This window comes from Cnephaeus nilssonii, assembly GCF_951640355.1.
Source record: "Cnephaeus nilssonii genome assembly, chromosome: X".
Classification (NCBI taxonomy): domain Eukaryota; kingdom Metazoa; phylum Chordata; class Mammalia; order Chiroptera; family Vespertilionidae; genus Cnephaeus; species Cnephaeus nilssonii.
Window position 1 is genome coordinate 108,657,787 of NC_137071.1, and position 12,910 is coordinate 108,670,696.

Sequence of the window (12,910 nt, forward strand, 5' to 3'; positions counted from 1 at the left end):
TGTAATATGTAAAGAACTTCAATTTTTATAAGATATGGTAGGGGGATCATGGCCCTCCTGAAGATTAGGAACAAGATATGTCATAGATTCTCTCAACAGCCACAAGTTTATAATTTATCTAGGACTGGGCAAAATTCTAATCCTTAGAAATGAATGAATTAATACATTTCTAAACCCAGATATATGCCTGCTGAGGATATAATAATGTTTAATTTATTACTTCTCTATTCTTAACTATCTATTTTATGTAGTGGAAGAGAAAAGCTAACTGTTGGTTTGTTTAATCTCCTGCAAGACTTTATTTTTTGCTATATCTTGTTGCATGTATGTAGGCAAGGAAATGAGATGAATAGTATTTTAACAGAGAATGACTGAAATCCATTTATTAAAGATGCTGTATTATCTTCCTTTTGTTTTAATAAATTTCAAGAGTGATTGGTTTTAGCATGTTACTAAGAAAAGGACTGTAGAAGTGAAAGGAGGGAGGCCAGTGAAAATGTATAGTTATGGATAAAGAAGTGGTAGAATTAGGATAGCTGAAAAAAAATGATAGTACTAAAAGCAGACTGAGTTAATAAACCAAAAGTCTATTCTTAACCCATTCAGAACTTTTCTACTATTCCCTCTGGAAGGCATAGCATTCTATTTAAGAACATCTTTTGGTTTACTGAATTTAATTTTGAGTAAAGCATATAAGATAATGTTAAGTACTAACTTTAAAAATGTTGCAATTATATAAGCAAGCTATTTTGATATATTACTTAATAGAGAAAAGATGGATAGAATAATTTCCTTATTCTCCTAGTCTTTACATCAGAAAAATTCCTTTTAATATACTTTCCTTTACCCCTTTCCCATATTCTAGCACTTTCTTTCCTGCTCCTGAAATTGTGTCCAGTAACTTACAAGTATAGAATAGATAGTTTATAATAAGAATATACAGTGATGAGCAAAAGTATGTTTACAGTTGTTTGTATGGAAAAAGACATGCAGGTTTTGATTATTACAATAGCTTTATTAACTCTGTGTTTCACATACTCACAAATGTAAACCTAATTTTGCCCACCCCACTATTGAAGTCCAATCACCTATACATTAATCCTAAACATCCTCAAACCTATATTAAGTTCACCTTTGACTTTTCCTCTAGGAAAAACTCAAATTCATTTAGGCTTATATGTTGTTCCTTGTTTCAATTTCTATAAGTCTTTGTAAAGTTTGCTTTCCCCAGAGAACTATAGGATTCAAATCTTTGAGATTTCCTAATAAAAACTATAATCAGAGGAAACATATAATTTATTGTCCAACCTAGAACATTTTTGAGTGAAAGAGTACTCTGTTAATAATTTTGTTAGGATAGAAGGTGGAAATGAGGACATATATTCACTGTAGCTATAATCAATGCTTAATAAAATATGAATAATATCTTTTAGGTCCCAATTAGTATTAAAATTCCCACAACAAATTAAAGGACAACGGGGAAATGATTTGAAACAATTAAAATACCACACCATACATTCCTCAAGAAAATAAACATTGAGGACCAGAAAATTTAAATATTTATTTTATCCCCCTCAAACACTGGAGTACACTTCACCTAGAAACAGTTTACAGGACTAATAACTACAATGAATAAGCAATACAATTTATATTTATGATGCAGTTGTGGTGTAAAGTTTCAAATAATCAATTTATAAATTGGTTGCTTTTACTTTTATAAAAATATTCTTTTAACTCATGATATGAGTGGCAAATTTATTTCCTGACCTCTACAGATTATAAAATGTAATTGAGTTTCAGTTACATAAAAGGTGAAAACTTTAACTGAGCCATTACTTGAAAATACAATGTGTTAAAAGTAATTGTTAAAGTACAGGCACCAATGAAAAGAATTTTCTTGGCATATGACATGACAAAAACTTGTCTTGTTACAAAAAGAGGAGGTAATGGCCACTTTGATTAAAAACTATATTCTTTACTTGAAGAATATCTTTCTTCTAATATTTGGCAATTATTCAGATTTTTAAAAATGACTTTTGTGCAAAAACAAAATTGTGCAGTTCCAAATAATAAAACATCAACCATCAAAATTAAATAGTATCAATAATTCTACAACTACAGTTCAGAACTTAGGCAGGCATAATATATATACTAGTACTGGGCTTAAAAAAGGTATTACCCACATAACAGTACCATAAATATAACTGAAAATTAACTGTACAGTCTAACTTACCTTTGTACAGATAAAAATCATCCTGTACTATGGTTACTTTCATATGAACCAGAAAATGCCTATTTAAATACCCTTTCAAAAATGAACAAATTATGCTTATGTACTGGATAATTATGAAGAGAAAAAATGTATAAATAGTTTATAGCATATTTTACTACCATGACAAAAATATGCTGGTGTAAATTATATTCCTACCTGTTGATCAGGTTTTAATCACACGAAGAGCAGCTTTTTAAGCTCCCCAAATCTAAGCATATAATATGCTATTTGAATTGAAGATTTTAAAAATGAAGACTAATTCCTACAGTATTACTTGGTGTTGCATTAAATCCTCAACCATGTTAAATAAGGGTTAATTTCCTCTTCTAAAAGAGAAGGTAAATACTGCACACCAAGAAGTACCCCTGTTGCTACATGTTGCCCATAAATGCTTTAAACACAGGGCTCTTTAATGTGATCGTCATTGAGCTACCTGGAATATCATACCAACTTTGTAGAAGAGTCAATACTTTTCCAGGTACCATTTCCAAGAGTTTATTAAAAACTTCTCTTTTAATATGGTATGACTTGTTTGCACCTTCCACCAACAGTAATTTTTAGAACATGCTTGTATTTTTTTTAAAAAAAGCTTTTTGAGGTTTGATGATTTACAAAAGTTGAATATTTAGAATGACTTTAAAAGACCTGTATGTTTCATCAGTGTATAGTTAACTAAAGATCAAAACATGAAAGGTATTCATCCTATTAACTTAATAATGATATCTAAAAGCAAAACTGTATCTCAACATTTACTAGAAAACAGATGAAACTATAGTATTAAAAGTTATTCCTTACAAAATAATCTCTTTAAAATATAAAATGATAAACACCATCACAAAATAGTTGAATAGCTTCTTTCACATCTTCAATGTTGCAAAGATCCAAAAGGCACATGGAGCTCATGAGTTAAACATTGTTAAGCTTGAAGTAACTTTGGTGGGTTTCTCTGAGTCCACATGAAATGAAAGCCAATATTAAGTTTCTTAGGGGGATTCATCTGCTGAACACCTACAAAATTAAGAAAAACTTTTATTGATATACAACTATGCATGTTTATATTTCACATCTGTATGAAATCTACAATAAAGAAACAGATTCAGCAAACTAAATCCTTTCCATTGAATCCTAACATGTAGATGTTAAAAATTTAAAGAAGTTCAAAAATCCCTTCCACATTTGATTTTACAACTGGCAATTGAATTTTTTAAAAATTGTAAGAGGGGGGAGTTTTCCATTAAAATCTAAGGAGTTTTAGGTTATAAGTACAAGTAGGCTTTATCAGATCTAAAGATCTATGAGAGTGTATGCTTTTATAGGCTTTATAGTTTGTTCCTACTTGATGCCAGTGATATCACCAATACAAAGAAATATAAAGATGCACCAAGAAGCAATATAATGGGTTAAGGCTAAAATTAGTATTGCTTTATAACTTACTTGAGCTAAGGAGTTGTGTATTTGCACAAAAGCCTTGTTCTAAAGAGCATTTAAAAATTAAATGTAAGGACTTTGTTGAATGTTAAAAAATTAAACCAACAGGTTAAGACACAGTATAGAAACTAAAGTTAATTATAAGGAACATTTATAGTCTTCATTGAGTTCCTCTACCTAAAATCCTTTCCTTATTTTTTTTAATGGGGATTAAATTTATGGACTTTAGCACTGGAAACTATAAATAGTGGTGTGATGAGAGTAGTGGCAAAAATGAACCATGCCTAAATTATGTTTACAAGGGCTCAGATAAAAATATATTCCATACATAATCTTTTGTCTAGACTTCATCTAGCAGGGAAAATGGGGGGTGGGGCATTTAATTCAGTGTAAAATTACTTTGTAATGCCTGAAGGTAATAATTCTAAAAGCAAATGTTTAAAATGGGCAACAAACAAAACTTTTTTGAAATTTGTTTTTTCTTATTTTTAATTCAGTTTATTGTGGCGACATTGGTTAATAAAATTAAGCAAAAACAAACAAATAAACAACAACCACACAAGAACTTCATAGGCACAGACAATAGCATGGTGATTACCAGGGGAAAAGGGGGTAGAGGGAGGTTGAAGAGGGTATAGGGGGAGTAAATGGTGATGGAAGGAGACTTGACATGGGGTGGTAAACACACAACACAATATACAGTTCATGCATTATAGAATAAAAGAGTTTTTAAGCATACAACTATAAAAAAAGTGATTTTGTAAGGAACAATTTAAATAATTGAATCAAGGTAATTAGATTGCATTATAAATTAACATCCAACAGAAAATGTCAAAATAGTTTTTTTTTAAATGACATTTCAAACTTACTTTTGAAATTTTTCAATTAATTTCTTCACCATTTTATCTGTGATGCCAGGACAGGCGGCTTCAGCCACAGCAATACTTTTCTCGAGTTCTTCAATTGCCTGATTCCTACTAGCATTATTCTCATCCTGCTGTTTAAGCTGAGAAAGATCAATAGTTATAACATTTAAAATTACTATATTTCTTAAGATACATAGTCAATGATGAATCTGTACTTACTTCAGCAAATGCAGGTGTGATTATCATAGACAAACAGCTCAGGGTTTGCACAAGTTCTTTCTCCTTTGAACAAATAATATAGATTATACACATGAAATTAAAACATTGATTCATATTTTTCTTTGTTTTTTTCTATGGTAAATGTGCATTAATTCGAATCTCCCTCCCACCCAAAAAAAAAAGACCCAATATAAGGCAAATCTCCATGCTGTCTTCCCATCACTAATTTCATCCATCATCCAGAAGGCTTCTAACTTCTAGGATTACAATAGATGTCCATGATTTCACTGGCTATATATGTATCTCTAGGTAAAATACATTTAAAATTATACAAGTGGCCACATAAATTATTTTTATGACCTTTTCTTAATTAGCTCATAACTAATGACAAATGAAGTATACTAGGGACACAGTGAAGTAGACAGGCATTTTAGGGGTATTAAATTCTAATAATTTTGACCATCAAAATCTCACTACATAGTTTGAAAAAATCTATCAAGAGGAAGTGATCATCTCCATGTACATACTGCCCCATTCTGCAGTTTCTTTGGGTCAGGCTTCTTTCGCACGGTGGTAAAGCTCCATTCAGGATGAGTGTTATTTTCCCTGCTGGTGGATTCCCTGAAATGATTGCCAAAGATATTTCAATAACTTCTTAATTCAGCTTGGTGAAAATACCAAATCAATGCAATCAAACTCTTAAGAGAAATTGTCCCAATGTATAAAATAATATAGTTTTAGAAAGCATTTGATTTCAGTTTCCGGTCGATAATACATTTTATTGAAGAGTAGAAATGGTTCTCAAGTCTAAGTGTGCATCACAATCACATATGGGAACCTCTAACCACATATAAAGCCCTGCACCTACCCCTCCTTACTGACTGGATCGGGATCTCCTATAGGGTGCCTTACTTTTTTAAGGCTCCATGGGCAACTCTCATGGGCAGCTAAGGCCAACAACCACTAGAACAGCGTACAAAAACTATCCTGGCATTTGTTTATTCCTTTCAAAAGTTAGGCAATTTCTCATCAATGCAGGACTCTGAGAGTATTTCAGCCTGTGGAGTAGTAAATTCTGGCGCAGTCTATAGACTTTTCTAGTCTAAATTAAGTTATGGACCTAGACACCAAAAGGTTAATGTAAAAAGCAGTGTAACTTTTTGGGGGTATAAATCTATATAAAACAATTTAGCAGGTCCTCAAATAACATCGTTTCATTATAATGTTGATGAGGGTTAAAAAAAAAATTCCCTGCTTGGCCAATATCTTTGAGGAGTTCCACGTTCTCCCGCATCCCAAAGATGTGCATATGAGGTGAATTGGTGTGTCTAAGTTGTCCCACTCTGAGTGTTTGTGGGTATGTGTGAGGGGCCCTATGATGCAAAGGCGTCTTGTCCACAGTGGGTTCCGCCTTTTGCCCTGAGCTATTGAAAAGGCTCCATTCATCCATGACCATGAACAGAAAAAAGCAGACTAGAAAGTCATTATCTGACTCGTCATTATTCATCTTTCTTAAATGTATGCATAGCTTATATTTATTTCAATGCTTTATTTAGATGCTTGGTGATGTTTTTGTGACCAGACATATATCATAGGAATTTAACTCTTGTTTCTATTGGTTATTCTATGGTAAATTGGTTTCATTATAAAACATTTAGTTTTAGTTTGCAGTTTCCAAGAACCTATCAAATGTTAAGTAAGGACTTACTGTATTTAAATGTACCAGTCTGACTATGGTTTGTGTCATGGTCAAGAGGTGGGAAAGGCCTGCAGGTCATTCTCCAGAAGAATTTTGTAGGTTGACAACAAAGTATGAGAAGATGTAGCCCCTTATCACTTTGGACAAGCTAATATAGCACCTTTAATAAAATCTTATTCCAAAATTTTGTAATATACTCAAGTATCCACTAGGGGTTAGACTGAGACCATTTAAAACTAGAGCAACTCACTTCTAAGAAAAACATGTTTTCAAATTTATTGTACTCCACAGACTGATTTTAAAAGATTTTCACAGTTTCTAACATAAAACTTTAAAATATAGTTTATATTTTATGCTAGAAAAAGCATACTGGATCATAGTTAAAAGATATACAATATCAAAACACGCTATGTAAATAAAAATGAAATAATTTGTACATACGAATCAGAGCCCTCAGAATCAGATTCATCATCACTGTGTCCTTCTGCCTTCCATCTCTTAAATCGATCAATCAGTTCAGTGAGATAAGAAGTCTTCTTTGAATTTTTTACAATGAATTTGTGTTTCAGAAGTTCTTTAGCTGTAGGACGCTAAGGAAAAAATGAAGCATGGATAAATATTTCTAGGCTCTTTATGATTGAAGGGGATAAGAAATCATTTCAATTATGAAGTTGAAAGGTGTGAAAGTATGTCTGCATACATGAGGACAACTAAAATGCTGTAGGACAATAGCTAATTCTATTTTTGAAGTGGCTCAAGGAAACCAAATTACACTCATTGCCTTGGTACTAATTTGTTAAAGCTCAATGGGCAAAAGATGGCCTACCTACCAGTAAAATGGTAGGCAGGCCTTCTCAAAAGCAGGGAAAAACATGGCAGGATTTTGAAAATAAAGTAAAAATTTAAAACATTTCAAAGTAGTGCTTTGAAATACTTTATTGTATTAACTGTAAAATAAAAAAAAATGGATGAAAACTAGAAATGCTATAACTTTAGTATTAGCTGCACACAATTTATGACCCTCAGATTAATTTATATTGCATCTACATACAAATACCAGGTGCTACAGGGGATATTTTCCCCTTAGTATTTTATTAATATCAGAATACAGTTCTTATATATTTCTAGTTTCTAGAAGTTACCAGGCAGCTTTATTTTAAAAATAGTAAAACAACTGCAGTCAAATTTGTTAGGTAAATGAGTGGAGCTTACTAGACTTCAGGAAAGGTGTGTAACTTCATCTTGGAATTTCTAAATATACATTTAAAAATAATGAAATGAAAATATAGCTTTTCATGAAAAGTGAAAACACAGTGAATAAAAATCATTGTGAATAGTCACACATATACTTTAATAATGACATCATATTAAATAAATTTTATTTCTCATATTTATTTCCCCCTGAAATAGAAAATGATCAATAGAATAAGGAAGAAGCTATGGACCATGAAAACACACACACACACACACACACACACACACACACACAGATGGGGGGGGGGGAGGAACTAAGGATCTTGTTAAGAACTGAAAAGAATTAGCAATATAAAGGAAAAACCAGTTTCCTGGATGGACTTTTGACAATTTTCACATGCACTATATTTCCTCACTATAGAAAAAAACACATTTGTTCTATGTAGATCTAATAATAGATAACAGTGGCCTCATATACTCACAAATGATGGATCTTTGTTCAGGCAAGCATCAATAAACTCCTTAAAGGACTTAGTAAACTCTCCGACAAGAGTTGGAGGATTGTTTTTTGGAATAAGAAATAAAACTCTCATTGGATGCATATCGGAGTTCGGTGGCTCTCCCTTGGCTAGTTCAATAGCAGTAATTCCCAATGACCAAATGTCAGCCTAAGTTTAAGAGAAAGAAAAAAAAATATCTTGAAATTCCATTCCAAAATACTGCCACAAAGTAGCCTGTGGAATTTTAATGGTCACAACAATATTAAAGTTTCTCAAGAAATGTGAGCTTAATAAATGTTTCTTAATAAAATTCATTTATTTAAAAAAAGTATCAAATTCTCTATATTATGCCAAGTACCACAGTCTAGGCACCGAGGATTCAGGTGGTAATAAACCAGACAAAAATTCCTGCTCTCAAGGGGCTTATGTTCTAGTAGAAGAGACAGATAAATAATATGATGTCAGATGGTGCTAAGTTCTGTGAAGAAAAGAACTCAGGATAAGGAAATAATGAATGATGGTATTGAGGGGCTGCAAATTTACACAGGATAGCCAGAGAAGACTATTCTGTGTAGGTAATGCTTAAAGCAGAAAACTGATTGGGAGAAAGGTTATTCCAGATAGAGGGAAGGTAAGTGCTAAAGTCCTGAGGCCAAAGTGTGCTTGCTATGTTTGTGAAACAGCAATCAACGCACTGTGGCTGAAGCAAATAGAATATAAAGGAGAGTGACATGAGATGAAGCTGGAGAGCTGGACAAGGGCAAGATCTAGTGAGCCATGTATGTGATACTACGGACTTTGGATTTTACTCCAAGTGGTATAGAACAAAATTGAAGGGACTGGGGTCCCAATATTATCAGCATCAGGGAACTTATAATTTAGCAGCAACATTTGTCATAACTCTCGCTTTAGAAATACTTTAAAATGAAGATAAATTAAGGCAGTTTATTAAATAGGACAGTATGTTATATAAAACTTATTATAAAAAACAAAAATAGACAATGTTTTACTTTTGAGTCATAAGCAGACTGTTGAATAACTTCAGGAGCCATCCAAAATGGTGTTCCCACAAAAGTATTTCTTTTAATTTGTGTATCTGTCAGCTGGCCAGCAACTCCAAAATCAGCAAGTTTAACATCTCCTTGTTCTGAGAGCAAGACATTAGCAGCTAGGAGGGAAGAAAAAGACAATGAAATAAATCTCAGCTTCCTCAGAATGTACCTATTTTTCTCAGGTTCATATTAAATTTTTGTATACCTTTTATGTCTCGGTGGATTTTCTTTTCTGAATGTAGATAGTCCAGACCTTTCAAAATTTCCTTTAGCATGGTAGCAATCTGGAACTCATCAAATGGACCAGCTCGCAGCTTAGGGGGAAAATACACACACATACATGTATGAAAGTTTAAAACAATAAAATTCAAACTTGATATTATCTTCGAAATAAGGGAACCATTTAGATGTATGAAGCAGTTCTGTTTATTAAACCAATATTTAAATAAGTGAGAACAAATTAAAAGGCGAGGGAAGAAAGTAAAAAAGTTAAGTCAAAGGGATAGAAGGGTTTTTAAATTATTGAATTTAATCGTGAAAGATGATTATACAAGCAGTGTGACCTATATACTAGCTCCAAATCCTGAGGTTTTTAAATATTTACATAAACAATTTAAGATACACTTACATAATGACAAAACTAGCTTTATTTTTTCATTTGAGAAAAAGGAAATTAGTTACTTAAATTTTTACATTTGTTCAACAGTTATTAAATATTGGCTGGCTGGTATGGCTCAGTGGTTGAGCAGTGACCCATGAATCAGGACACAGTTTCAATTCTCAGTCAGGGCACATGCCTGGGTTGCTGGCTCGATCCCCAGTAGGGGGTATGCAGGAGGCAGCTGATCCATGATTCTCTCTCATCATTGATGTTTCTATCTCTCTCTCTCCCTCTCCCTTCCTCTCTCTGAAATCAATAAAACACATTTTAAAAATAAAAACATAGTCCTAGCTGGTTTGGGTCAGTAGATAGAGCATCAGCCCTCAGTCTGAAGGGTCCTGGGTTCGATTCCAGTCAAGAGCTATGTACTTTGGTTTCAGGCTCGATCCCGGGCTATGGTTGGGGCTCATGTGGGAGACCACCGATCTATGTATCTCTCTCACATCAATGTTTTTCTCTCTGTCTCTCCCTCTCCCTTACACTCTCTCCAAAAAATAAATCAATATGGATAAGTATCCTGGGGTGAGGATTGATAAAAAAAAACTACTTTTAAAAAGTTATTAAATATTTACAACGAACTTACTTTTAGCATCAACACAATTTGATCATATAGGTCAACTGTAGCATAGTTCTTATCATTTATGTGTTTTAATAACATTGTAAAAGCATAGAGACTTTTGGGGACTCAAAATTTAACCAGGAGTATAATAATTAAACTATTCAGACTTTCACAGTTAAAAAAAATTATCAAGTCATGGAAGAATATGATTTTTAAAATAAATGTAACATATTTCCCTTTCTTTCCCCATCCCTGTACCAAAGCCAATAGTTTCAACTGGAATACAAGGGAAGCAATTATTAGGTTTCAGGAGAAGTTGTAATGGAATAACTGAAAAATCTCTCTTTAAAATAAATGGTTATTTTAAAATTCTGCTACCTCATAAAGCACAAACAGTAGACTGTACAACATTTACAGGAAAGGGTGGGAAACTAAAGTCAGAGCTGAGGTAAAGTTCTGTTTGCTGGAAGGAGGGAAGAGGTGGTGAAAATCAAATATTGCCCACTCTGCCTCACATTGGTAGGGATTCACAGCCCTTTGGCACCTTGTGTATTTCATCTTTCATGAATGCCCATATTTATTCTGAATAAAGGGTACTTTCATGTTGAAATTTAACAGCTTAAAATAGAACCCATACTTCCGTCTCACCTTTTAATATTAACTGTGGTCTGGATATAGAGTATACTCCAGGCATATCCATAGTTCAATAGAAGCCTTTCTTAGGTAACATTACCTATGTATTTTCAAATCTATCAACTTCTACCCCAGAAATTTATATTTAAACAGTAGTGATTAAAGTCATTGTAAATGGTAAAAATTGAATATTATTTTATTATTGTCAATGAAATTCTGAGGTACTACCAAATAACTGAAAGACAAACATCATACTACTCAAAATTAGTACTGAGTATCACTGATCACAAAATGTTGACAAGGCCATGAGGTACACTCTCAGTTACTTAAGAAATTGGGCAAGGTTCATATAATGGACTAGAGGCCCATTGCATGATATTCATGCAAGAATAGGCCCCTGGCTTCACTCCCAGCTGCCTGGGAGCCGGCAAGTCACCACTCCCTGGCCGCCCAGGAGCCGGCAAGTCCCAGCTTCCGGGTCACCCAGAGCTGGCAAGTCCCCACTCCCCGTTCGCCTGGGAGCTGGCACGTCCTCACTTCTGTCTGAAGCACCACTCGAGTAGCTCCCTCTGCCGCCCCACTTCCCCTCATGGCAGGCTTCACTCAGCTCTGCGCCTGCATATGCAAATTAACCGCCATCTTTGGTGGGTTAATTTGCATACTCGCTCTGATTGGCTGTGGGCATAGCGAAGGTACGGTCAATTAGCATTTTTCTCTTTTATTAGGTAAGATACTAGCTATCATTCTGAAGGACTTCTAAAAAGTGGCCTGGATAAGCCAGTGTACTACCTAAAACAGGATTTCAAAAATATATTTAAGTAAAAACAAACAAAAAATAGGTACTAAAAATCCATTAGCTTATCTGGGAGGGGAGATTCTGTGGCAGAGAAATGAGAATGGGATAGTGGTACACTTGAGTTTTTATGGCTCATTACAAGATAGAAAACTATCCCAAAACTTGTACTTAAAATGTTTCCTTAGTCATCTTAATAATGATTAGACAAAGAGGGGGGAAAGGAATTGGAAAGAGAAGAAAAGTAAAGTAGATGGAATAGAGGGTTGTTGTTGTTGTTGTTGTTGTTGTTGGTGTGTGTGTGTGTGTGTGTGTGTGTGTGTGTGTGTGTGTGTGTTTCCCAGTGCAACCTGGGGAAAAAGAATGCCAAGATTTTGCTCCACTGTATTGGGAGTGCATATTTGAACTTCTCTCCAAAGACTGAAGATTACGCACTGTCTCTAATAGCTAATACCTCCACCTCCAGGGCAGCATACTGGCCTTGGGTAATATGCCTCTGTTGTCAACTGAGGATATGCAAGAGAGAAACATTTGTTCTTTCAAAGAATGTATACTTGTGAATTTGGGTATTTTCCCCACAGTCATTTGACTTCCATCCTGTCCCTGGTGTAACATGTTATGTTATGCTTTCTCTTACAGTTAGCATATTGCTTCTTTTTTCCTTGGTGCTCACATTTTATTCTATTAACCTTAGTATATGTGCTTTTGTTGTAAGCCACTGCAATTCAATATAATATCATATAGTATGCTCAAAGTCTGTTGACATACAACACTTTTTTTTTCAAGAATGGAAGAGAATCTTGAGGTATACACTATATAATGTTGACATAAATTAAAAGTCACAGTCATATTCCATTAGGTACCAGCTTAAAGCGATAAACTCTTTCTGTTCAGCATCCCTCTTTTTTTCCTTTTGTTCCTGGTAGCCTAAGCCTCTAAGCCTAATCCTTTACTAGATTCCTCAAATGATAGTATTCATTTGTACAGGACTATACATGGAGAAGAAATAGCACATTTCCTCATTATTTGCTCTC

At 33.8% G+C, this 12,910-nt stretch overlaps 1 protein-coding gene across 1 annotated transcript in view; it reads right to left on the reverse strand.

Moving 5' to 3' along the window:
- Positions 1-1,552: 1,552 nt before the first annotated feature.
- STK26 (serine/threonine kinase 26) overlaps positions 1,553-12,910 on the reverse strand; it is a 57,802-nt gene continuing 46,444 nt past the window's right edge. Inside the window, exons 5-12 of the mRNA XM_079765871.1 lie at positions 9,436-9,544; positions 9,189-9,346; positions 8,161-8,346; positions 6,926-7,074; positions 5,313-5,406; positions 4,786-4,848; positions 4,570-4,706; positions 1,553-3,280 (exon numbers count right to left, since the gene is read on the reverse strand). Of these exons, the coding sequence (XP_079621997.1) occupies positions 3,256-3,280; positions 4,570-4,706; positions 4,786-4,848; positions 5,313-5,406; positions 6,926-7,074; positions 8,161-8,346; positions 9,189-9,346; positions 9,436-9,544 (921 nt within the window). The 3' untranslated portion in view covers positions 1,553-3,255. The remainder of the gene's footprint in view (positions 3,281-4,569; positions 4,707-4,785; positions 4,849-5,312; positions 5,407-6,925; positions 7,075-8,160; positions 8,347-9,188; positions 9,347-9,435; positions 9,545-12,910) is intronic.